This window comes from Strix aluco, chromosome 24 (assembly GCF_031877795.1).
Source record: "Strix aluco isolate bStrAlu1 chromosome 24, bStrAlu1.hap1, whole genome shotgun sequence".
NCBI classification, from domain to species: domain Eukaryota; kingdom Metazoa; phylum Chordata; class Aves; order Strigiformes; family Strigidae; genus Strix; species Strix aluco.
In genome coordinates, this window is record NC_133954.1 from 9,952,819 (window position 1) to 9,977,347 (window position 24,529).

General features: G+C 66.9%; 4 protein-coding genes across 5 annotated transcripts; 1 reads left to right on the forward strand and 3 right to left on the reverse strand.

Annotated features, from left to right (window-relative positions):
• Positions 1–9,336: 9,336 nt before the first annotated feature.
• DHX58 (DExH-box helicase 58) lies at positions 9,337–13,801 on the reverse strand. Of its 2 annotated transcripts, XM_074849692.1 has the most exons (12): positions 13,500–13,800; positions 13,219–13,420; positions 12,929–13,119; positions 12,632–12,748; positions 12,289–12,415; positions 12,023–12,205; positions 11,682–11,938; positions 11,415–11,564; positions 10,975–11,136; positions 10,528–10,718; positions 10,205–10,301; positions 9,337–9,952 (listed from the first exon to the last, which is right to left on the reverse strand). In XM_074849692.1, exons 1-12 carry the CDS (start codon positions 13,665–13,667, stop codon positions 9,773–9,775), a joined length of 2,025 nt encoding a protein of 674 aa, XP_074705793.1. In that variant the 5' UTR covers positions 13,668–13,800; the 3' UTR covers positions 9,337–9,772. The 2 variants fall into 2 exon arrangements, with proteins under 2 accessions (XP_074705793.1, XP_074705794.1); XM_074849693.1 differs by lacking the exon at positions 12,632–12,748 and having other exon boundaries at positions 13,500–13,801.
• Positions 13,802–14,134: 333 nt separating this feature from the next.
• Positions 14,135–20,389, reverse strand: KAT2A (lysine acetyltransferase 2A). Its single transcript, XM_074849691.1, has 18 exons — positions 20,147–20,389; positions 19,487–19,610; positions 19,249–19,394; positions 18,832–18,921; positions 18,523–18,704; positions 18,089–18,280; positions 17,903–18,009; positions 17,656–17,763; positions 17,445–17,581; positions 17,154–17,362; positions 16,956–17,082; positions 16,558–16,668; positions 16,334–16,477; positions 16,141–16,255; positions 16,008–16,044; positions 15,816–15,879; positions 15,576–15,660; positions 14,135–15,385 (listed from the first exon to the last, which is right to left on the reverse strand). Exons 1-18 carry the CDS (start codon positions 20,387–20,389, stop codon positions 15,192–15,194), a joined length of 2,415 nt encoding a protein of 804 aa, XP_074705792.1. The 3' UTR covers positions 14,135–15,191.
• Positions 20,390–21,287: 898 nt separating this feature from the next.
• LOC141933941 (heat shock protein 30C-like) lies at positions 21,288–22,209 on the reverse strand. Its single transcript, XM_074849085.1, has one exon. It carries the CDS (start codon positions 22,051–22,053, stop codon positions 21,445–21,447), a length of 609 nt encoding a protein of 202 aa, XP_074705186.1. The 5' UTR covers positions 22,054–22,209; the 3' UTR covers positions 21,288–21,444.
• Positions 22,210–22,780: 571 nt separating this feature from the next.
• LOC141933942 (heat shock protein 30C-like) lies at positions 22,781–23,843 on the forward strand. Its single transcript, XM_074849086.1, has one exon. The coding sequence runs from the start codon at positions 23,115–23,117 to the stop codon at positions 23,694–23,696; it is 582 nt and encodes a 193-aa protein (XP_074705187.1). The 5' UTR covers positions 22,781–23,114; the 3' UTR covers positions 23,697–23,843.
• Positions 23,844–24,529: the final 686 nt, after the last annotated feature.

Genomic DNA, 24,529 nt, shown 5'->3' on the forward strand with positions numbered 1-24,529 from the left:
CACAGAAACACTGGGGAGTCAGCGTCCGTCCCTCGGTGCTGGGGAGCTGGTTTGTCAATTTTGAATGTTCGCAGGAGCTGACGCTCTGCAGCCGTGCTGGGTGCAGGTGCCCCAGTCCCGCAGCACGGTCCGGAGGCTGCCCCACAGCAGGGATGCTCCAGCCCGCGGCAGGGATGCTCCAGCCCACGGCAGGGATGCTCCAGCCTGCGGCAGGGATGCTCCAGCCCACGGCAGGGATGCTCCAGCCTGCGGCAGGGATGCTCCAGCCCACAGCAGGGATGCTCCAGCCCATGGTAGGGATGCTCCAGCCCACAGCAGGGATGCTCCAGCCCATGGCAGGGATGCTCCAGGCCACGGCAGGGATGCTCCAGCCCGTGGCAGGGATGCTCCAGCCCATGGCAGGGATGCTCCAGCCCGTGGCAGGGATGCTCCAGGCCATGGCAGGGATGCTCCAGGCCACGGCAGGGATGCTCCAGCCCGTGGCAGGGATGCTCCAGCCCATGGCAGGGATGCTCCAGCCCGTGGCAGGGATGCTCCAGGCCACGGCAGGGATGCTCCAGCCCACAGCAGGGATGCTCCAGCCCGCGGCAGGCTGGAGCTGGTGGCCCTGCACACTGTCCAGCACCCGCCCTGTCACCCTGTGGCAGTGGAGAGGAGCAGGGGCTGCTGCGTGGCTTCATGCACAACCAACAGGGACAGTCGGGGCTCAGTGAGGCTGCTGTGGGCCACGTTCGGTGTTTGCAGGTTCCCAAGGCCCCACACACTCCCCGGCAGCCCCGCTCCGTTCCCCGGCACCTCCTGCTTGCCCGTCCCTCCGTCAGCTCTGTAAAACGCCCGGACCAGGTGGGCGCGTCGTGTCGTACAGCTGCGCCGTGGGGAGGGACCCGGCGTCTGGGGCGGTCGGGGAACCCCCAGCCTCAGGAGATTAAACACAGCCAGGCTGTGCTGACAGCCTGGTCTGCACCCCAGGATCTGCACAGCCACCAGCACCCCGACCCCAGCACCCTGCACCCATGGGTGCTGTGGGCACAACGGGCCCCGTTTTCTAACCAGGGTGCAGAAGCGAGAGCACAAATGGGTTGGAGCCTGCACTGCCAGGGCTCGGCACGAGATGGGCTTTCTGCCAGGCTGAGCGCCCCGTGGGCACCCATGGGTGCAGGAAACCCCCCACCGCTCGCCCTCGCAGCCCCGTGCCGGCGCTGGCAGCTCTTCCTCGGCCGCAGCACCAGCGCCCAGAAAAGCCGCGCGAGTGAAAGAGGCACCAGTGACCCAGCGTTAGCAGAGAGACTTCTATTATTTTATGGCTGTTGTTCTTTCCTTCCCTTGGTAACTTTTAATTAAAATCTACAAAAGGAAGATAACTACTCCCTCTGCATAATTGCAGGGAGTAAATTTTATTGTATAGAAAAGTGGTTTTAATTTTTAATAGACTTATTTTTAAGGAAGAACAACACTTTGAAGGGAGCTGTGAGCCCTGGTAACATTATCAAAGGCGAGAAGAGGAACGAAGATGGGTTTATTACATGTTCCCTATAAAACTGTTATTTTAGGGGAGTTTTGTGCTTCCCCCTAATGAGAGATGAATTGCACCAGCTTCGTTTGCTGTAGGAGGAAAATTAAAATGAAACTGATAAGAGGCCCAGCCTCTCGCATCTGACTTACCTCCCAATTATAAATGAAAGCTCACAGGCATTCCAGAGATGGGACTTGATGTCTACATTAATTATAAATAAATTATCTACACTTAATGTTTAAATGAAATTCCAGATAAAGCTTTATATTTAGAAGAGCATTGCATCAGCACATAAATATTTATATGAGGAGTCTGGGTGAACTGCGGCTGCCTCGGTGTGACGTCGGAGCGGAGCCGGAGCGGGGAGCCCCGGCCGGGTGCTGGGGGGAGCAGAGCCGAGCGGGGAGCGGGGCAGCCGCCTCTCAAACCCAAACCCCACCCGTGTTTGGAAAGGGGAGGCAGCGGGACACGCTGGGGCTGCACCAGCCTGACGTTGGCCACGTGCAGAGCAGCAGAAACATCCACTGCACGTGGCCAGGACTGAGCATCCCGGCCAGGGCTGAGCATCCCGAGCAGGGCTGAGCATCCCAACTAGGACTGAGCATCCCGAGCAGGGCTGAGCATCCCAACCAGGGCTGAGCATCCCAACCAGGACTGAGCATCCCAACTAGGACTGAGCATCCCAACCAGGGCTGAGCATCCCAGCCAGGGCTGAGCATCCCAACCAGGACTGAGCATCCCAGCCAGCGCAGAACGTGCATGCAATGACCCACCAGCGAGGGTTGGACCAGCAGAGCCTGGCGCAGGCGGCCCAGGAGTTGCAGCAGGGTCACCTTTGGTATCACAGTGCTGCACAAGTCCTCGTTCTGCAACGGGAGCGGTATCTCATTTCTTCCTCAATTAGCTCCTGATTATCAGTGTCCCAGGGCCCCTTTCCAGTCTCTGTTTAATGCACCATTAATAATTCATTTCTCAGATAGCAGGAACGCAGTGCGAGGTTAGGGCTTTGTGACTAATAAGTACCAGAGCAACCCCCATCTCCAAGGGACAAATGAAGGGAACAAAAATGAAGTGAAAGAATCAAAGATAATATGTTCTGTGGCCTTTAATCAAACACTGGATAACGGGTTTGATTACTCAGGTGAAGAACACACAGGCACACTCCTCCTTGGCTCCCAGCCCTCGCCAACACCGCCGTGGCCTCGCTGGCACCAGCACTGCCCCACCACCTCCCCTGAGGCACCTCGAGGCACAACTCAGCAGTCACCAAGCCAAGGCAGGGGCTGGCCCACACCGCCCCGTCCCAGGGCTGGAGGTTCAGGCTCAAGCTGGATCTTTTCCTGGGGCAGAGAGGGAAACCAGAAATCCTGGCCTTTTCCTGGAAAACCCTGGACATCTCCTCAGAAGGCCCGAATGCTCCAGCCCTTCCACGGGGAGTTTGGGGACGGGTGGGAGGCGCAGCCTGACCTGACCAAGGGGCTGCAACATCCCACTGAGCAGCCCAAGGCTCTGCACCGTGCCGGGGAGGGTAAATCAAAGAACTTCCACGAACACGCGTGTGGGCCGGCACGGGCAGGAAGGAAAAGCAGCTCCTTGCTCTCTCCCACCGGCGCTGCCCCGCCGTGCCCCGGGTTAGGTAATAGCGGAGAAATTGCAGGAGGGAAACAAACTACCAGACAAAAACCATCCTCCAAAATAACCTCGGCTGCAGCGGGAGAAGCAGCTGGGCAGCGCGTGAGGCGGGATGGACCGGGAGCACCCGCCAGACCGATGGCGACAGCGTGTCCCATGTCCCCTGGGTGCAAAACTGCGGCCTCTTCATACAGGAACCCGCAACTGGAGCCGGCGGCGCCGCACTGGGACAGAGTCCGGCTGTTCCCGGGCGGGAGGGGAGAGCTCGTGGCAGGCTGGATGCGAGGGGCCGGTGTCTGGACTGGGTGGGATGAGCTGCGCTCCCGTCACGGCCGCTCCCAGCACGGGTGGGTAGCAGCAGTTGGGATGTTTCTGCAGTGGGCTGGAGCCACGGGCACATCAGGACACGGCTCTGCCCGCCGAGGGGCAGGGAGTGGGGCAGAGCCAGCGCTGGGCGCCGAGCACGGCGAGGAGCTGCTCAGCGCCTCGGCAGCTGCACATTAAGTGTGACGGGTTTCTGACAGATCCAATTATAAAGCCAGGTCTCAGCAGAATCCCAGCCCTGAGATACAGCGCATGAAATTTTGTTTGGGAATTTTCCGATATAGCAGCTTGTGCTGCGGGTCCCTGCAGGCCCCGGGCTGTGCCAGCACCCGTCGAGCCGTCCCTGGGCCTCGCCCCCACCGTGCTGCATCCCCTCCCTTCCTTGCGTCCCGCCGATGCGCAGCCCAAATGCAGAATCACCTCAAAAATAGCAAGAACAAGAGAGGCAACCCCCCCAGCAGAGCTGAAGAAGGGGGATACCTGCAGCCTCCCTGCTCTTCCGCCCGACGTGGACGTGCCCTGGCCTCGGCCCCGGGTGCCATGTGCCGGGATCGTCCCTGCCCCTGTGCAGCCCCAGGGACAGCGGGGCCGGGACCAGGCACAGGCTACGGGCTGTAAATCACTCGGGCTTCCAGGAGCTGAGGATCTGCCCAGTCTTTTGTGGCACAGCCCTAGGACAGTATTTTTAGCCCGACTTCCTAGAAAAGTGAGGTGGGCACGTGCGGGGCAGCGTCTGCCTGGGCACTGGTGCCTGTCCAGGACCTTTCAGCCCTTTTCAGCCCATTGACCTCTCTTAGACCGAGGAGGTTCCCATGAGCTTCCCTAAAAGCAGCGAGCCCAGAGGGGCAGGAGGGACAGGAAGGGCAGGAGGGGCAGGAGGAGCAGGAGAGCTTTCCCTCTGGAGAGGGGATGAGGTGGTTTGGCCCCACGGAGGCAGCTGCAGGGAGAGGAGCTGTGTTTCATCAGCGCTGCTGCTGGGGAGTTGCCCATGGGCTCACGGGGTCCCGTCTCGAGCGGGGAAGAAGCAGGCAGCCCATTGCTGGAGAAGAAGGAGGCACAGGGCAAATCCCCCTCGGGAATAACTCCCCACAGCATCCCCGCTCCAGGGCAGGAGGAGCCCCCGCACTGCTCAGACCTGGAACCCCAGACGCCGCGGGGGGAAGATCTCTGCGGGGTTTCTTGGCTTTCTGATGAGGAAGCAAATGACTGTGCTCCCCCCACTCACAGCCCCACGCCAGCCCAGCCCCCCTCCCCAGGGCACCTTCTGCAGGCAGAGCCCCCCCTCCTCTTGGCTGACAGGGACTTGGCTGCCCTGGAAATGCTCTTCGGATGAAAGTGGCCAAGTAACCTCCAGGGACCGAGGGGACAAGGGCCAAAGAGGATGTGGGGACGCGAGGCTGGCGGCTCCCCCGCGGCGCTTTGGTCCAAAGAGACATCGAGTCTCTGCGCTGAGCACGGGGCCGGCTGCTCTGCCCCTGCCCCGCCAGAGCTGCGTGAGTTCTTTTTATCAAACACGCTCCCTGGATTAGAGGATTTGTTTTACTTTTTATATAGTGGCTGAGAGGGCAGCGCTGTGCCCCGGCACTGCCAGTGGATCCTGGGACGGCAGCTGGGGAGGAAGCTCGGGATGAGAGCTGGCAAGTCTGCAGCACGGCACCCACCGGGTCAGAGCTGCGTCAGTCCCCTGGCTCTGGGACCTGGGAGCTGCTGGGAGGACAGATTTGCTTTCACACCCAAAGGCTGTTCCATCCTCTGCCATCCACAGCCGAGACCAGGCTGGCAGGAGCAGCAGGGAGGAAGGTGCTGGGGCGACCTGGGCGTTGCCTGGGGGCTGGGAGCTTCCCCCCACCCCAGCCCCGGCTTTCGTGCCCTCCTCAGGGGCATCTGATGACCGGCTGCAGCCCCTCCCCTGAGCCGGCAGCTCAGCCCCTGGGCACTTGCACGCCGCGCAGCCGGGCCACGGCTCGGGCTGATCCAGCCGCGGTGGTTACACCAGTGACACCCAGCAGGGACCCCTCCCTGAGCCCCCCGGCACTGGCAGCCCCTGGTCTCGGCATCCCGTCGTGGAGCCAGTGGGGACCCACTTGTCGCAGAGGCAGCACCATCCGCACAGCGCCCTGGGCACGTGGCTCCCTGTGCCGCCGGCACCACCCGGCCACTTGCCAGGGAGCGTCTGTAGCCGAAGCAGAATAAAACTGCAGTGATTATATTTCCTGCATCCCCGCTTGGGGCGGGAGGGAAATTGTTTGATGCTAATCCCCTTGTTTAATCCACCAGCAACCTGACATGCTAACAGTCAAGATTAACTCCCGGCGGGGAATCAGACGTGCAGCCGCTGGTCGCGGGGACGGCGGAGCAGAGCACGACGAGAACGACCCCGCGCTTTGCAGGCTCCCTCGTGCTCTTGGCAGCGGAGCAGAGCGGGGGTACGAGCAGCGTGGAGAGAGGGCTTTTTGTTTTCAGGATCAAGTTCCTCCACAGTGAGAAATTTTCACCAGGCTGGAATTTCCCCTGGTACAGAAAGGGAGGCTCCAGCTGTCCCGGGAAAGGTCACCTCGGGGGCTGATGCTCTCCCGAGCAGCGATACCATGAGGCAGCGAGATTTTCAAATGCGCCTGGGAAGCAAAATTCGCCCACGCTGCCACCGGACTCATCCTGCTGCTGCCCAAGCCCGGGTCTGCGCGGGGCCAGAGCCGTAGGGCAGGATGGAGCCATCCCCGGGTCAGGACCGCTGGCCCCGGGCACCTGTGGGCCAGCCAGGGCATCGCTTTGAGAAGGGTGCCCGGGGATCCCGCTCCAGGCGCTCTGCGCCCTCCGTGCTGCACAGCGGCACCCGAGTTTGAGTTTCAATTTGTCTGGCTTTATCTTCAAGCCCTCAGTTCTTATTATTCCTCTCTCAGCTAAGTTAAAGAGCCCTTTAATACCCGGCAGTTTTCTCCCTGGGAAGGTACTTGCACACCGTAATCAAGTCACATCTCAGGCTACTTTTCGATAAGCTAAACAGCTTGAGCACCGAGTCTCTGCTAAACACCCAGCCTCGGGAAAGGGCCGCTCTGAGGCGCTGCCAAGCAGAGCGGAGCCAGAGTTTTTTCAGCTGGTGCATTGAAAGGTGAATTGTTGCTTTCTGATGTGCTGATGATAAATGAAATGGCCTGTATAAAAATAAATTGCTGCATCGCCCTCGCTCTGGTCCGCGAGCAGACGGCTGCCGGAGGCACGAGGGGTGCTGGGGAAGGAGGACGCGGGCGCCGCTGGGGCTGGGCCCGTCCCCACGCCAAGCCCTGGCCTGGCAGCCCGCGGGGCCCTCACCTGCAAAAGAGCAGGTGGAAAACACCTTCACCGCACTCCTGCCAGCAAAACTCGCTGCAGCAGCTGTTTGCTGTGGGCTAATGGTGCCTGTCTCCACTTACAGGCGGGGAGTTACGACGGCCAGGAACATAAGAGCTTCGGGGAGCTGAGATAAGCAGAGATGCTCCAAGCCACAGCCTTAAATCCAGAGGTTATTGACAGGGGAGGTGTCAGCGCGCCAGCACCGGCCCAGCAGCCCTCCCCAACGCCCGCTGGGGCGATGAAGTGGGGCTTCAGGCTGGTTTAATCACAGGATGGACCTGCCCGGCGCTGCCCAAAGGGCCAGGGATGTTTGTCACTCTTGGTGGGGGCACGGTCACGCTGTGCCATGGGAGGAGGGAGCAGGGTGACCCAGGGCAGGGTGCAGCACCCTGGGCTGGGGATGGGGGGGAGGAGAGGGACCCCCCAGCCAGGGTCTGACCCGCGGTGGGAGGACGAGTGGTACAAAGACACTGTGCCCAGGGAGCAGGCTGGGGACACGCTCAGGCAGCCCCACGACACACAGACCTGCTCAGACACGGACTTGCAGCCTCCCCGAGTCCCTGCAGCTCCGAAGCCAGTTTATCAGCACGCTGCAGCCCCGATCGATGGGCAGAGACCTGGGTGGCTGATCAGAGGGGAGCAGCCACTGCCCCTGCTCCAGGCTGGGGGATGCAGCGGCAGCGCACGCAGAGGAGGCTGCGGAGGGGTAACGGGGGTTGCAGGGGCACACGACCGCACAGCCTCACGCAGGCCATGGGCAGCCCGGGGACTGAGCCACGCGGGGCCAGCTCTGAGGGACACTGGCTCTGAGGGACATTGGCTCTGAAGGACACTGGCTCTGAAGGACACCGGCCAAGGTCACAGCACCGATTGCTGCAGCTCGGCTGCTCCCTGCTGCTGGGCCCAAGGTGACTGAGCCCCTGGGAAGGAGAAGCCAGATGGGGTTAAAGCAGAAATGTGCAGGGAGGAGCGAGCGGAGGCTGGGTGCAAACCCACTTGCAAAACCCACAGAGTCCCACAGGGCGAAGCTGCCCTGGCCCTGTATCCCATGGGGTCAGGTGGACCCCCTCAAAAATGGGTAATTTTGGATCAGTGTTGCAGAAATTCTGGTTTTGGCACCGAGGTGGACCAGCAGATCCATCCAGGCTGGTGAGAGCTCGTACCACCGGGTGCTGCAGCACCCACCAGGTTAACTCACAGCCTGGATTCTCTGAGCACAAATCAGGGCAATTGGAGCGTAGCAAAACGATCGGGGTCCCTGCAGGGGGGACTCTGCCTGGGGAGAGGTAGGAGAGGCCATCCCAGCCCAGAGAGAGCTACAAATAACTCAAACGGCCTCATTACCCAGTTTCTGATGCAGAGTTGGGTTTCGGGTTTCCCCCGGGGCCAACTCCACCTGAAACTGGGCTACGCCTCGGCACGGCACAAGCAAAGTCGGGCAGGAGCCCCCCGCTCGCTCCCACCCCGCGTCCTCGCTGGAGGAAACCGCCGGCAGCGGCCCGGGGCGAGTAGCCCCGACGGCGGCAGTGCTGGGGTGCCCCCGGGGGGGCTGCCTGGAGCGGGGACAGCTTTGGGGTGGCGATCACGCGCGGTGCCCCCACAGCCACCCGGGGCCGGCGGAAAAGCCGCCCCTCGCCCTCCGGGGGAGCCGCTGGTGCCCCGCGGGACCGGGCTGGGAGCACGGACAGACGGTGGCCCCCGCCGCCCCCGGGGCGACCCGTGACCCGCCGAGGAACCGCGCTGCTCACCGGAGCGGGCGGGGCCGGGGCCGCCACCGACACGCGTGGCCGGATCCCGCGGGGAAGGGGCACGCACGGAGCGGCGGGAGCGAGCGCCGCAGCCCCCCGGCACCCGCCGGGCACCGGCTGAGCGGCAGCCCCGGGCCGGGCCCGCTGCCCCGGGCACCCCCCGGCTCCCCGGGCACCGCCCGCGTCCCACGGCCGGGCCGGGCCGGGGCTTCCCTCTAGCGACCGTCGGCGGGAAAGCACGTCGCGGGGGGACACGCGGGATCCGGGGCTGCCGCATCCCGGCCCGGCCGCGGGGACCCCGAGCCCCGGCACCGACACCCCCCCCCGCCCCCGAGGCCGGCCCGAGCCCTGCGACTCCCTCAGCCTCCCCGGCTCGGGAGGACGGAGCCTGGCGAGCCCGGGGGGGCCCCAGCTGAGCCCGCAGAGCTCCCGGGCGGGACCCCCAACCCCTTCCCCGAGCCCGAGCGCACCGTGCTGGGCGCCCCGGTTCAGCCTCAGCAGCCCTTGAATTTCTGCCAGAAGGTCAAACCCACCCGCAGCTCCAGCGGTGCTGCCGCGGGGGGGCTGAGGCTCATGTTGGGCCACAGGGGGTTTTGAGGGGATCAGGGGGGGCTGAGGTGGGTCCCTCTGGCCAGTGTCTGCAGCAAGGGGTAGGACTGGCAGCCCCACACATACCAGCGTGGGGCCGGAGGGGTCTGGCTCCCCAGCAGGCGACGGGCCGGTCGTCCATCGATTGCGACATCCCACGGCAGCGAGTTCCCGCGGTGAATGAAACCGCCAGCGCGTCCCTGGATCGCGGCGCACACGCCCGGGTTTAATGGAGGACAAGCGACTTGGCAAAGCAGAGCGGAGGCTGCCCCAGCGCTGGGACATGTCCTGGGCCACGGGAAATGGCAGATTCACCTGGCACGGCAGCGGCCCGGCAGCGCTGGGGGACGGCAGGGGAAGGCAGCAGCACGGGGAGCAGCGGGCAGGGAAGGGTTCGGGTCCTTTCCCATCCCCGAGCCTCGTCCTTTTTGGGTGGGCGCAGCCGCCGCCTCCCACAGGGACGGGCTCCAGCCAGGGATGTGCTGCGGTGGCCTGGGCCAGCGAGGAAGAGAGGAGCGAGCCGTGGCGCTCTGGCCACATGGGCCTGGAGGGAGGGTCCCACACTGAGGGCGACAGGAAGGGTCCCACTGCCCCAGGGGGTGGCCTGGGAACAGCCCTCTCCTGAGCAGAGCCTGTGCTAGAAGGACCGGCTGTGGGTGCTGGAGCAGTAGTCCAGGTAGTCAAACTCCTCGACGGGGAACGTGACGGCGCTCCACTTCTTGTACCTCCTCTTCTCAGCCGGCGTCTCCACCACGAAGTTTTTGATGCAGAGGATGGGCAGCTTCACCTGCCGGTAGATCATCTCCATTCCCCAGTCCTGTGTGGGCAGGGAGGGGACGGTCATGCAGCGTCCCCGGCTGCGGGGCCACACGCACCTGGGAGGGAGGCAGCTCCTTGCTCCCAGGGTACGTCCCCCTTTGGAGCCAGCGGCCCGTGCCCGTGTCCCGCGGACGTCACAGGGACACGGGCTGCTGCAGCTCCGCGCCTCAGCCAGGAGCTGGGGCACGAGGCCCCTCCTGCCCCTCCAGCTCCGGGGGGGCTGCAGCCGCGGGGGCATCGCCGCGCTCACCTGGCTGCACTGGCTGCACGCGATGCGGCAGCCGGGCTCCCAGTCCCTGAACGTCCGCTGGAACTCTATTTTCCCAGAGGAAACTCTGTAATACAACCTGCAAGGAAGAGCCCGAAAGACACTAAGGACGATGGTCCGGGGGACAGAAACGGGGCGGGGGGGGTGCTACCATAGTCACAGGGTCCTACCAAGCCCCCACGAGCTCCCTGGGCCGGTGTCCCCAAGATAGAGCGGGCAGCAGGCTGCTGCCACCCCCTGCCTGTCCCAAGCAGCGGCTCCCGCTGGCAGCCAGGCTCTGCCCGCTCGCCCCCGGCAGCCCCTACCCGAAGTTGGGGTTGATGTTGACGTGGTGCATGCCCTCCACGGTGCGGAGGTCGCTGCCGCGGCACACCGCCGTGTTGCAGTTGACGCAGTAGAGGAGAACAGCGTCCGGGTCGTGCAGACGCCGCCTCTCGCTGATCCTGGCCTCCTTCATGAGCCAGCTGGTCACGGCGACTCGCTGCAGCTCCTCGATCTGCAGAGGGCAGGGGCAGGGCAGGGGTCAGTGCAGGGCTACAGCACAGACAGACGGCAGACGTGGCAAGACACACGGCCGCGGAGAGATGCACCGTCCCGGAGAGCGCGAGCGGGCAGGGCAGGACGGGCAGGGGGTGGCAGGTGCCGCCCCAGTGGAGAGCAGGCAGCACAAAGCAGGGGGCAGAGGGCTGTGCGCAGGCAGCAGCTGCAGGCAGGAGCTGCCTGACCCCGCCGGCGCTCGGGGCAGCGCTCACCCTGAGGCGGTACTCCTGCTCGGGCAGGGCCTGCACTGCTCTGACCGCCCTCTCCATCAGCTCCACGAGGTCCTCGTTGAGCAGCTCGCGGGAGGCCTCTCTGCTGTTGGCTTTGGCGAGGACGGAGTAGACGCTGTTTTCAGCACGGGCACGGCCCCGGGCCTGCAGCAGAAGGGCCAGATGCTGCGGTCAGCAGAGGAGGGTTGTGGCCAACCCCCCACCTCCCCGGGCCACCCTGCGAGGACGGACCCACCCTCCGCGCCCTGCTGCACCTCGCCAAGGAGATGCTCTGCCAGGGGCTGGGCTCATCCCCAGGGAGCTGCCAGAGGCCGTAGGATGCAAGAGCCCCCGTGTCCCACCCCCGTGGCTTTGGGGCATCCTGGCAGTCTGCCCCTGCCCCAGGACCGGGCAAAGGGGCTGGGGGGAGCCCGGGCAGCTACCTGCATCATGGCGATCTCGTTGGTCATCAGCCCGTAGCGGACCACGATGTTGCACTCGGGGATATCCAGGCCCTCCTCGGCCACGCTGGTGGAGAAGAGCAGGTTGAGGGCTCCCTCGCGGAACAGCTTGATCACGTTCTGCTGCTCGTTCTGGGGGGAGAGTGGCTGATGCAGCGGCGTGGGGCTCCGAGCCCCTGGCAGCACCCGCCAGCACCCACCGAGCGTGCGGAGGGGGGAAGGTCCAGCTCCCTCCCACCCTCCGCTCACCTGCGTCATGGGCCTGGTCTGGTTGCTGTAGCCGGCGCCGGTGAGGACGGCAGCCCTGACGTGCTGCCCGCAGAGCGTGGCCGTGTCCTGCAGCCAGCTGAGCAGCGCGTGGGCGCTCTGCCGGGTCTTGGTGAAGACGATGCCACGAGAGGCTCCCAGGGGCTGGAAGTGCTCCCGCAGGATCTCCTCCAGCTTGCCCAACCTGGGGTTCTCATAGCGCCGGTCCCCGGCGAGCGCCTGCAGGCTCATCCTGTTCTCTGCGCAGGCAAGCGGGGTGTCAGGGGGGCTCCCCACCCCCCAAACGCAGCCAGCGCCGACCCCCCGCCAGGCCCCTCCGTTACCCTCAAACGTGGCGGCGAGGAAGCGCTCGGTGGGGTCCTTCTCGTCCAGCTCGGCAGCGTAGAACTGCTGGAGGCACTGGAAGGCGTCGACCATCCGCACCGTGTCGTTGATCAGCAAAGCGTCGTTGTACTTGCGCAGGTGCAGCGCACACACCCGCGTCTTGCGACAAAACGTCTCTGCCGCTGGCCAGGGACGGGGCATGTCATGGTCACAGCCTGGGCCCACGGCCGCCAGCTCTGCCCCCCCGCACCGCCCCCCGCCTCACCCTTCTTCTCCAGCTCCACGACGCGCTGCTCGTAAATCTGCGTGCCGAAGTCCTGCGGCAGGCCGGGCATCTCCATGTGCTGCTGGATCTGCTCCATCACCTTCTTCAGCCGCTCGCCAAAGGGGTCCTGGGGGCAGAGAGGGGCTCAGGACCCGAGGAAGCGGGGACATCGCTTTGTGCACGGCCTCGGAGGCGCAGCCTAGGGCGCAGGACCCCCTGCACCGAAGCGCCGGGTCAGCCGGTTCCCAGAGTGAAGCGGCTGGGGGGGGCACAGCCCCCCGGCTCAGCAGGGCTCGGGGGGGTCTCACCCGCTGCCCCACCAGCCCCGCGGCTCCGGCCTCACCTGGGCCCTCTCCTGGCACAGGTCGTACTGCTTCCTGGGCTGGGGGACGTGGCTCTGCAGCTGCTGCGCCTCCTCCTGTGCCGACACGATCTCCTCGGCGTCCAGGTTGGCACAAATCTGAGAGGGCGGGACCCCGCTTCCAGCCCTCAGCCGGCCGCCCGGGGCCACACGGCGCATTTGAGGGGTGTCTCCCCGGGGCCGCCCATCGCCCACCACCACGTTATCAACGCCCACCCCAAGGGACACCCGGGGCTGTCGCACCCCGCCTTGGCACAGGACGGGGGGCGTGGGACCCACCTGCAGGATGTGCTCCATGGCCCCCTCGAAGGAGGTCGCCCCCCCGGTGCCCGGGGACGCCGTCAGGCCCAGGACCTGCGGCAGGTCCCGCTGCCCGCTGAGCTTGCGCCGGAGGTAATTCAGCATGATCTTGTTGTAGACAGCTTCCTTGTGCGTGTGGTGGCACTCGTCTATCACCAGCAGCGAGAAATCTGCGCCGGGCGAGGGAGAGGAGCGGGGTGAGCCGCACGGGAGCCGCCGGGCAGCGGCGGGGGCTCGGCCGGGGAGGCGTCAGGGGGTCCCGCGCCCACCCGTCAGCTCCACGCGCGTGTCCTCGTCCCCGCTGACCAGCGCGTTCTGCAGGATCTGGGCCGTGCAGATGACGACGTCGCTCTGCTTCATCACGCTGGCGAAGAAGGACTTGTGGCTGCTGTCGCCGCTGACGGCCCTCACCCTGAACGCGTCCTGCAGCGCGTGGAACTCCTTCCCGGCGTGCTGCTCCACCAGGTGCACCTGCGCCCACCAGAGCCCGCTCAGCCCCGGCCCGGGACCACCGCTCGCCCCGGGGCAGGGGATGGGGGGCGAGGGGCACCTTGTTGACCAGCACGGCCACCCGGCCGCCCCGCCGGCTCTCCAGGTGCCGCCGGCAGACGTGGACGGCAGCGCGGGTCTTCCCGGCGCCCGTGGGCAGCCAGATGATGCTGTTGCGGCCGCGCAGCGCCGGGGTCGCCACCTCCCGCTGGTACCCCCGCAGCTCCATCCCGGCCCCAGCCGGGAAACGAAACTCGGGGCGGCGCGTCCTGCCGGAGCCCCGGCGAGGGGGGGCCCCGCCGGCCGCGCTGCCGGGAGGGACCGTGCGGGCGGCGGGGCCGGGCTGGGCCGAGCCGAGCCGAACCGAGCGGGGCCAAGCCGGGCTGCCCGCACCCCCCACGCCCCCCGGTGCCTGCCCGGTCCCGCAGCGGCCCCGGACCCCCCTGCCGGGAGCCCCGGCCACGAACAGAAACCGAAACCGGGTGGAGCTCCCGCAGTCGCCCCGCCCCCCCCCCCCCCCCCCCCCGCACCCCAACCGGCCCCGGCTCCGCGGCCAGCCCGGGCCCCCCCAGATCAGCCCCCCCCAGCCCCGAGATGCTCCTGGCCCTCTCCCCAACTCCAAGGCCCCCCCCAGGGTGCAGCCCCCACTCCCGGTCGTGCTGCCGGGCCAGACTCAAGGAGGCAGCTGGGTCTGCACGAGGACGTTTATTTAAAAAAAAAACCAAAAAAACCCCAAAAATCCAAATAAACAAAACAACAGTCAAGTGGAATCGGTGGCAGGAGAGGAGTGGGGGGGGTGGTCCCATCTCGGCGAGGCCAGCGAGCTGCAGAGCAGCACCAGCACCCACCCAACGGTGACAGCACGGCGGGGGGGGGACACAAGGCAGCAGGGGGTGGGCAAGCGAGGTGGGGGGAAAGGTCAGAGCTGGGGGGTCAGGCACTCGCCAGCCCAGCACCCAAAGAGGCACGGGGGGGGGGGGGGGCAGCACCGCCCCTGGGGTGCAGGGAGGGGGCAGAAAGGGGGGAGGCGAGCAGGAGCTGACCCCCCCCCAGCGACTGAGGCTGGCTCCCGGCTGGGGCAGAGCAGGGGGAGCAGAGGCCAGGGCAGCACTGGGCCCCCCCCAGCCCCCGGGAGCCAGAGGAGCAGCAGGCAGGGCAGGCAGCAGGAGCAGGCAGGGAAGGCTGTACAGGCAAGGAGGGGGGCAAATCTGCCCCCAGCGGGGAGGGAAGAGCTGACAGAGGCAGCAGGAGCTGGGGGGTGCGGGGGCAGAGCCCCCCCTCCCAGCGGGACCCTGGAGCACCAGCAGCCCCGGGGGGGCAGGGCCAGGCCCTGCCCTACATTCAATGAGAGGGGCCAGGGGCTGCCTCTGCCTGGACGGAAGCAGAAAACCAAAGCACTTGTGTGCCCCCACCCTGCCGCAGAGCCAGGGCAGAAGGCACGACCCTGGGAGGGAGGGAAGCGCCGGCAGCGGGGGGGGGGCTTCCAGCCCCCAAGGAGGGGCAAGAAACTCAGCGCTGCCCTTGCCCGATCCTGATGAGGCAGCTCCAGCCTCACTGCTCCCCCCCAGGAGAGGCAGGCAGCTGTTGGGGGATAAAAGCACCCCCTGCCCCATCACCCCCCCAGGGAAGGCCCAGCTCCCCCTGGCTGCGCAGTAGCAGCAGCAAACCCTCCAGCAGCCCCTGCCCAGGGAGGGGGGGGGCCAGGTCCCTCCTACGGGGGGCCAGTGGCCAAGGCGGGTCCAGGCCAGCTCCCCTACTTGTCGATGAGCCCCCCCTCCTTGAGCTTGAAGTAGAAGAACTTCTCGAGGGTGTTGGCACATTTGCAGTAGTCGCTGTCGGGGGGGTTGTACTCGCGGCAGTTGGTGATGATGCGCTGCAGGTCGGCGATGAAGAGCTTCTTGGTGACGTAGTAGCGGTTCTTCAGGCGCTCGGTCATGGTCTTCAGGTCTGGGGGTGGGGAGGGGTCAGGTCCCCCAGGCCTCCGCACCACCCCGGCATCCAGGCTCATCCCTCTCCCTTCTGGACTGTCCCAGGGCTCCCAGCAGCCCAACCCCGACCCCCCAGCACAACCACACCCCCCCGCCCCAGCCTGCCTCAGGGGGTCCCTGCCCCGGGGGGTCCCAGCCCAACCACCTACCGATGGGGAAGCGGATGATTTCATAGTAATCCGGCGCCTCCGACTTCTTCACCGGCTCCATGAAGGGCCACGCGCTGGGGTGGGTCTGGGGAGAGGGCGGGGGGCAGGTTACACACAGCCCCTGCTCGCCCCAGCACACGAGGGTCCCCCCCCACGCCCCAAGGGCAGAGCCCAGCCCCCAGGGGAGGCAGCTCCAAGGGCTGGGGGAGGGGGGGGACGGACAGGGCAGGGACCCCACACCTTGATCTGGGCCAGGAGGTTCTTCAGGGTGTTGTAGAGCTGGTCTGGATCCTTCAGCTCCTTCCTGCGGGACAAAGCCAGCGCCCGTCAGCGGGGGGGTGCCTCACCCTGTCCCAGCGCTCCCCCCGCCCCGTCCCAGCGCCGGGAGCGAGGAGCTGCTGTGGGAGCCCCACCCCCCCGAGCAGCACTCACCCCTTCTCCTTCCCCAGGGGTTTCCATCCCGTTTCTCCTGGAAGACAAGTGTCAAGGTCACCAAGTGCCCTGTGGGCGGGGGGGGGGGGGCGGGGGGGGGCAGAGCCCGACAGCCCCTGCCTGTGGGACTCACGGATGCCGGGGACGCTCTCGATGGGGATCTGCCGCACGCCCTCCTTGAAGCAGGTCAGGCCAGGGTAGACCTTGCGGATCTGCGCCTGCTTCCTCTCAATCAGCTTCTTGATGATCTGCGGCGGGAAGGGGGGTTGGAGGCCACACTGCCACCGCAGTGTCCCCTCCCGGGCAGCCCCGCCCGCGGGACGAACCTCCTTCTGCTTCTTGATGATGTGTGAGAGCTCGGTGTAGGGGATGCGGGGGTTCAGCTCACACTCCATCAGCGTCGCCCCCTCATAGTCCTTGATGTAGCCCAGGTAGCGGCTCTTGGGGACCTTGATGTCCTTGGAAAAGCCCTAGGGGGGAGCGGGCAGGTGGGAGGGGGCTGGCGGGCAGGGGGGGACAAGGGGGGGGTGACCCGGGGGAAGGAGCTCACCTGCTTCTTGAAGTAGCCGATGGCATATTCGTCGGCGTAGGTGAGGAAGTAGAGGATGTTGTGCTTGATGTGATACTCCTTCAGGTGGTTCATCAGGTGTGTCCCATAGCCCTGGGGGAGCCACCGTGAGACAGGGACCCCCCCTGTGCCCCCCAAGTCAGCGGGGACACACGGCCCCCTCCCACCCCCAGACAGGGGCAGCGGGAAGAGGGCCAAGGGCAAGCACTGCTGCTCGGGGCCGGCCAGCGCTGAGTGGGTCCGGCGGCCCGAGGGGCTGGGACCCCCCCGGGCTCTACCAGCTACAGCAAGAGCACCCCGCTCCTCCCCCCACCGCGGCCACCGCCCTGGGCTGCTGGGGCCCCCCGTGCCGTGGCCACCCCCCGCCTCCCCGCTCGCACCTTGACTTGTTCGTTGGAGGTGACGGCGCAGAAGACGATCTCCGTGAAGCCCTGGGTGGGGAACATGCGGAAGCAGATGCCCCCGATCACGCGGCCGTCCTTGATCAGCGCCAGGGTCTTGTGCTTCCTGCGGGCAGCCAGGGTGAGACGGGAGCCCCCCACACCAGCCCCCCTCCCCGCGCCCCCCGAGCCACGCACGGGTCGAAGACGAGGCGGGTGATGTACTCCTTGGGCATACGGGGCAGCTGGTGCGAGAAGACGTTCTGCAAGCCCACCAGCCACATCAGGATCTTCTTGTTGGATTTCTGCGAGAGCGAGTTGCCGATGACGTGGAACTCGATGATGCCGCGGCGCTCCTCCAGCCGAGCCGTCTCGTCCCGCGCCGCGTTCGCCGACAGCAGGCTGGTCTGGGGAGGGGGCGCGGGGGGTTTCACCGGCCCTGGCACGCCGGGAAAGCGGCGGCGCGGCCCCAGCACCCCCAGGCCGTACCTCGGGGCCCAGCATGGCAGCGGGGTCGGTGATGGTCAGCATGACCTCGTTCACCAGCTCCATGGGGATGTCTCCCATGACGCGGATCCGCTTGGCATCTTCCAGCGTCAGGCTCTCGGGGAGCTTCCGCTTCTCCCCTGGGGAGCGGAGCGGCACATCCAGCACCGGGAGGGACCCAGGAAGGTCCCAGCTCCCGCCGCGCCGGCCCTACCTGGCAGCGGCTCCGGGGTGCTGGCGTCCATGCTGGCGGCAGAGCTGCTGTTGCTGAGCTTCTTGCTGAAGAGCGGAGCGGTGGGCACGGCGACGGTGCTGACCGCGGCTGCAAGAGACCGGTGATGCCCACGACTGCCAGGAAGCAGCTCGTCACGCCGCGGCAGCCCAGCCTCCACCACGGCTCACCCGCACCTCGGCCCTTCGTCCTGCAGCCCCCAAGCTGGGGGGGCCGCTCCCCGAGATACCTGGGCGAGACACCAGCTGGGCCCCCTCCGCGGCCGGCACGGTGAAATCGGCCTCCCAGATTGGGGAGTTCTCGCCGTAGATCTCCTCCTCCAGCATGGACAGGAACCTGGGCGGGAGCGGGACGTCGGCCACGCGCGGTGCGTGAGCGCCCCAAGGGACGAGACCCCCCCGCGCTGGGCACCTACTTGGGGAAGTGGGTGAGGATCAGCGTCCGCTTCTCCGGCACCAGCTTGTCCTTCTCCACCCGGAACTTCTCCAGCAGCTGCCGGCGGGTGACCGTGAAGATGGACTTGAGGAGGCTGCGCCCGAAGACGTGGGTGGTCTCGTAGCGGGGGAGGCTGTCGCAGCTCTGCGGCACGTGGCAGTAGCACAACCACCTTCGGAGACAAGGACGCGGCTGCAGCGAGGGGGCCGTGACCAGAGACCCCAGAGCGCCCGCACCCTCCTGGGACAGCGCCGCTGGAAGCGGGAGGAGCGGAGCAGCGCCCGGGGGGCCGCAGCTGACGTTACTGGGGAGCGGTGTCCCCTGGGGGCGCCTGCTCTGCCAACGGGCCAGCGGGGAGGCTCAGACCTGGGCAGACCCCCGGGCTGGCTGGCTCAGCCCCCCTCCCGCCCTCACCTCGTGTAGTTGACCTTGTAGGTGGCCACATCATCGTTCTGGGAGCGCTGCCGGAACTGGGACGGCGTCTCCAGCTTCCAGTAGTTGAGGCAGAGCAGGAACATCTTGGAGAGCTCGTACATGGTCTGTCGCTCCTTGGGCGGCAAGTGGCTGAACTTGTACTGGACAAAGTTCAGGACCCCCTGGGGAGAGGAAGGGGCGGTGGAGGGGCAGCGGGTGCTGCCCCCGAAGAGGAACGGGACTGTGCAGGCGCAGCAAAACACAGGACAAGCCACCAGCGCAGGGGGGTGAGCCTGCCTGCAGCCTCACCTGCTCAATGTTTGGCTTCTCGAAGGGGGGGCTGCCCAGGGAGCCCTCGACCACCGGCTGGCTCATCTGCAGGATGCACTTCCGCAGGAGCTGCGAAGACACCAGGGGAGGCGCTGACCCGAGAACCGGGCACAGCCCGCGCCGGGGGGCAGCGGCAGAACGCCGCCGCGGGGCTGCGCAGGTTCCCGCAGCCAGGAAGGGGCCGGGGTGTCTTCCCGGGAAACCTCCCTCCCGGGGGGAATTCCGGGCCGGGAGAGCGCTCGCTCCTGGGGCAGGGCCGCTGTTTCGGGTCTCAGCGGGGCTGGCAGGGGGCCGGCAGGCATGGACAGAGCGCAGCTCCCAGCAAAGCCAAGGGACCCTGTGCGAGCCCCCCTCTCCACCCGTGGGGCGGCAAGACGTGCCCAGCCCCAGACGCACCTTGAACAGGTAGAAATACACCTGCTTGGTGTCCGTGTCCTCCTCCTTGTGCACCGACATGAAGAGGTTTTCCACGTCCACCACCATGCCCAGCAGTCGGTTGATCTCCTCCTCCGAGACGTTCTCCAGGTGGGACACGTGGTCCGCTGCGGCGCGGAGAGAGCCACAGTGAGACTGGCGGGGGGTCAACACGGCTCCCTCTCCCCGGGGGGGTCCCCGGCGCCCCACGGGGGGTTACCCAGTGCGTGGCCGCAGCTCCGGCAAGGCTCGCTCAGGTTGGTCACCGGCTGCTGCAGGTCCATGCGGGGGGCGGTGGGGGGGTTGGGGTTCTTCCAGCCGTTGCACTTGCAGGCGTCGTTGGCCTGGGACGAGGGACGTGTCACGCGGTGAAACCCGCCACCTTCCCTGGGCAAACAAACCCCCCGCGGAGCCGCCTCCACCAGTCCCACCCGTCCCTGTTCGTGCACCCAGCTTCCCGCAGCACCCACCCTGCACGGCCCAGCGCCCCGACACCCCCCTGTGTGCAGCCCCTGCCCGGGGATGTCCTGGCACCTCCCTTACACACCTCAGCACCCCCCTCCTGCACCCCCCAGCCCACGCACGTCCTTGCACCCCCCCCTCCTGCATCCCCCACCCGTGCATGGCCTTCCATCCCCCTCCTGCACCCCCTGCCCAGCTCAGACACCCCCCTCCCGCACCCCCTGCCCATGCACATCCTTACACCCCCCCTCCTGCGTCCCCCACCCCTACATGCCCTTGCATCCCCTCCTGCACCCCCTGCCCGGCTCAGCCACCCCCCTCCTGCACCCCCTGCCCACACACGTCCTTGCACCCCCCTCCTGCACTCCCTGCCCAGCTCAGCACCCCCCTCCCCGCCTCCGTTACCGCTCCCGCCCACCTTGCAGGCCGAGAAGACCCCCAACTTCTCCAGCTTCTTGCCGCGGGGGAACCCCCGCACCTGCGCCTTGCGCTGGCTCGCCCGCTGCTGCTGGCTCAGCCCGGGCCGCGCCGGGTCGCTGGATCCCGCTCCTCCTCCTCCTCCTCCTCCTCCTCCTCCTCCCGCCGCTGGTCCGCCGCTCCCCGCCGCCCCCCCCGGGCCCGGCGGGGGCCGCCCGGGCTGCGCGGCCTCCGGCTCCGCCATGCCGGGCCCGGCGTGCGCTCTGCGCTCACTGCGCCTGCGCGCCGGGCACGCCGGGATCGGTAGTTCGCTGGGGTGGGGAGGGGGGAACCGGGGTTCCCGTGGCCGGTTGACGCCGCCCGCAGCCCCGGGCGGGCGCTCCGCTCCCACCCGGGGCTGCGGGCGGCGTCAACTGGCCCCAGGGGATCGAGGTCGGGGCCCGACGGGGACCAACCCCCCCGAACCCCCCTCCCGGAGCCGTGCGGGCGGCGCGGAGCCATCGCTGCCCGCCGGAGCCCCCGCTCCGGTAACCGGTACCGCGACCGGTTCGGCGGCGCTCGGCGCTGCACGGCGCGTCCCGCATCCCCTCCAAATATGGAGCGAGGCCACGCCTCCCGCACCAAATATGGGGTGAGATCACGCCCCTCCCGCCTCCACGCCCCGCCCTCCACCTTCTGCGCCCCGCCCTCATTCCGTTCAATACGGGGGTGTGGCCACGCCGTATCGCCCCGCCCTTTCCGCCCAATATGGAGTGTGGTCCCGCCCCGCTTGCCCATTTATGGGAGGCCACGCCCATTGAGTCGCGGAGGGGCGTGGCTTGGCGGCAGGCGGGGAAGGAGCGAGCGGCGCCTGGAAGGTGCCGGCAATGGCGGCGGGGGGGGGACGGGGGGTGCTGGCACGGACGGGCACCGCCCGGGAGTGGCCCAGAACCACCCCAAAGATGGGGGTCGGGTGCCCAAAGGCTGCCCGGGGAGGGGATGCTCAGGGCCCCCCGCGGGGATGCTCAGCGCTGGAGCCCCTCGAACGCCCCCCCCAGCCGAGGTGGGGCTGGGGAGAGGTGCCAGGGCCGTGCCCACCCCCCGGGCAACCGTCCGGCTGCGTGGGCAAAGCCCAGGGCCAGCAGACACAGAGACCACACAAATAAAAGTCACGAATATTTATTACATATCAAAAAAGCCGCATGTTTTGGGCAGAGACCACCGACCTCCCGGCCGTTGCACAGCCCCCGGCGGGGTCCCGCTCTGCGGCCCGCGGCTGCCCTGGCAGCCGGGCTCAGCCCGGCCCCGTGCCGCTCGCCGTCACGCCTTGGCCCGCTCGGCTCCGTCATCACTGCTGGCCGTTGGCTGCGCCGCCGCCGGCCCCAGCTGGATGGGCACGTTCCTCTCGGGGGCGGCCGGCAGCGCCAGCCTGGGGGCCTCGATGCGGAGCTGCCCCTCCTTGGACAGGGAGCAGGTCAGCGCCTCGGCGTCCACCTCCTCGGGCACGTCCCACTCCCGCTTCAGCACCTCGTACTTGTAGGAGAAGGAGCCCTTCTCGTCGGTGCTCTGCGTCTCCTTCTGCCCCACCAGCACCACCTTCCTGCCCACCACCTTCACCGACAGCTGCTCGGGGGCAAAGTCCTTCACGTCCTGGCAGACGGAGAAGCCCTCGCCCGAGCCCTGGGTCAGGGCTGCGCTGGCGCTCGGGGCTCGCTCCGCGGCGATGCCGACCCGGCCGGGGCTGCTCCCGCTGCTCAGGAACTGCTCGAAGCTGCTCATGAACTCCCGAGCCCTCTCCATCTCCAGCCGCAGCTCTCGCTCCAGCTCAGCGAAGAGGGTCCCTGGGTGCGGCCAGAGGGTGCGGATGGGCCCCAGCCATGGGAACAGCGAGCTGGTCGCAGGCGGCGCGAAGTGCAGGCGGCAAAGCATCTCTGCTGGCGGTGCTGCTCCTGGCGCGGCTCTGTGCGGCGGCTGGCGCGGTGCTGGGCTGGGGCCGGGCAGCGGCGGGTTTTATCCTTCCCTGCCCGGGGGTGTGCCCCTTCCAGAACACTCTCTCCCCACGCACCCTCCTGCAGCCATCGCCTATTTTTGAGAGGCTGATTATCTGCCAGCCGAAATAGCAGCGCCTGCTTCTGGGGACGAGTCACACACCACAAATAGGGAGCTGCAGTCAGCGCGGGGAGCTCGGGTTTCTGCAGAGGCACCGTGATGCAGCAAGGCCCGTGGGACCGCCGGCCAGGGGGCGAGCGAAGCCCTTCCCGTGGCCCCCGCGCCGGGGGGGGGGGGGGGGGGCTCGGCGGAGCGCGGGTTACGCTGTGCCAGGAGCGCGTCACCTTGGTCCCACCCCTACAGTACCGTGTTCCGACGTCACCCGCTGCCAGACGTCTCTCGCACTTTCTAGGCGCCCCCGCTCCCTCCCCGGGGGCTGCCCATCGTCCTGTCCTGGCCCCTCAGCACCCCGCCTGTGCACCCCGCCCGGGGGGGCCCTTGGGCTGGTTTGTGTTCTCACCTGGGGGTCGTCCCCCCCCTCCCCGGGCAGCTGTGGGTCCTGCAAAGGGGGCAGGGGTCCTGCCTGCAGGCATCGGGGGAACAGGCCACAGGCGAGGGGGGAAAGGCAGGGAGGGGAGGAGCCCAGCCCCGCTCCCTGCCTGGGAAGGAGAAAGGCCAAAGCTTTTTGGCAGGGGCGGCTCAGGCATCCCGTTCAGAGGCTGAGGTGATGCTGCTAATTATAAGCCAGGAGAGCAGAGCTGCAAGACTAAGGGCGAAGGTATGCTGGGCACAACGTAAGAGGTGCCTCTCCTCATGGATGAGTAACAAGAATGAGCTAGAACAGGCTGGAAAGAGCTGAGCTCTTCTCCTGAGGATGACGTGATGTGCAGGATGAGGCCACTCCTCCTGGGAAGGGGAATAAAAGCCGCGGGCAGCAGGACCGGGGCAGAGCGCTCCCAGCCCGAGAGCCACCAGCAGCAGCAGCAGCAGCAGCAGCAGCGATGCTTTGCCGATTGCACCTCTCACCCCCCGCCACCAGCTCCCTGGCCAGCCGGCTGGGCACCATGAGGACCCTCTGGCCATACTCAGAGTCCATCTTCACCGAGATGCCGCAGATGGAGAAAATTCGGGAGTTCATGAACAGCTTCGAGCAGCTTCTGAGCGGCCAAGGAGCCACCACCATGGAGCGAGCCCCGAGCACCAGCACAGCCCCGACCCAGGGCTCCGGCGAGGGCTTCTCCGTCTGCCAGAATGTGAAGGACTTTGCCCCCGAGCAGCTGTCGGTGAAGGTGGTGGGCAGGAAGGTGGTGCTGGTGGGGCAGAAGGAGACGCAGAGCACCGACGAGAAGGGCTCCTTCTCCTACAAGTACGAGGTGCTGAAGCGGGAGTGGGACGTGCCCGAGGAGGTGGACGCCGAGGCGCTGACCTGCTCCCTGTCCAAGGAGGGGCAGCTCCGCATCGAGGCCCCCAGGCTGGCGCTGCCGGCCGCCCCCGAGAGGAACGTGCCCATCCAGGTGAACCCTGCAGCCCCACAGCCCGGAGCAGCCTCTGAGGACAGAGCCACCAGCAAAGCCCAGGTGTGACGGGAGGGGAACCGATGGCCCACGGCAGGACCGGAACAGAGAGAGCAAGTCTCGGGTTTTAGCCCAGACAAGCTCCATCAACGACAATATCACTTTTTTCATGATATTGGAATGTTTTTGTATCCAATAAAATACTTTTGCATAGAATCTGCTTGTGTTCTCTTGGTGTTGATTGATGGGGAGGCTGGGCCCTGATCTCAGCTCTTGGTGACAGAGGAGCTGGATGCCCAGAGAGGGAAGAACCTCTCTTGGTGCCTCAGGGCAGCACAAAACGGGGCTGACGGCAGACCCAGAGGTAGGGAAGGGATCTGTGAGCAGGGTGCTGCTCAGGGCGGGGGGAGGCAGCTCCCCTCACCTGTGCCAGAGCAGAGGCCGCTCTCCCAGGGAACAGGCAGCTGCTTCACTCCCTCCTTGTGCTACTGCCAGCATCTGCTCCAGCTCCACAGCCCCTTGCTACCGGCCAGTGCTGCTGCCTGGGAAGGTGGAAGGCTGAACGGCCTGGCTGGGTGCAGGTTGCCCCTGTTGTAGCCACACTTGTCCCCCACAAAGCTTGGAAAGGGGCTGCTGGAGCCCCTCAGAGATCCCAGCAGGCAGGAGGGTGAAGCCCAGCTCCAGGCACTGTGTGTAACCACAAAACCAGCCCCGCTCAGGCCCAGGCAGGCAGCAGGTATGCAGGCAGGCACACCTATTTGAGCCAAAGCTGCTCGGAGCTCGGACAGCCCTTGCCCGTGGCAGCCCGGTGGCTCTGGGGAAGGCGGCTGCACCCCAGTCCCACGTCCCTCCCCGAGGAGCAGCACATGCCGAGGCAGCAGCACGACACCCCCGAGGGCAGC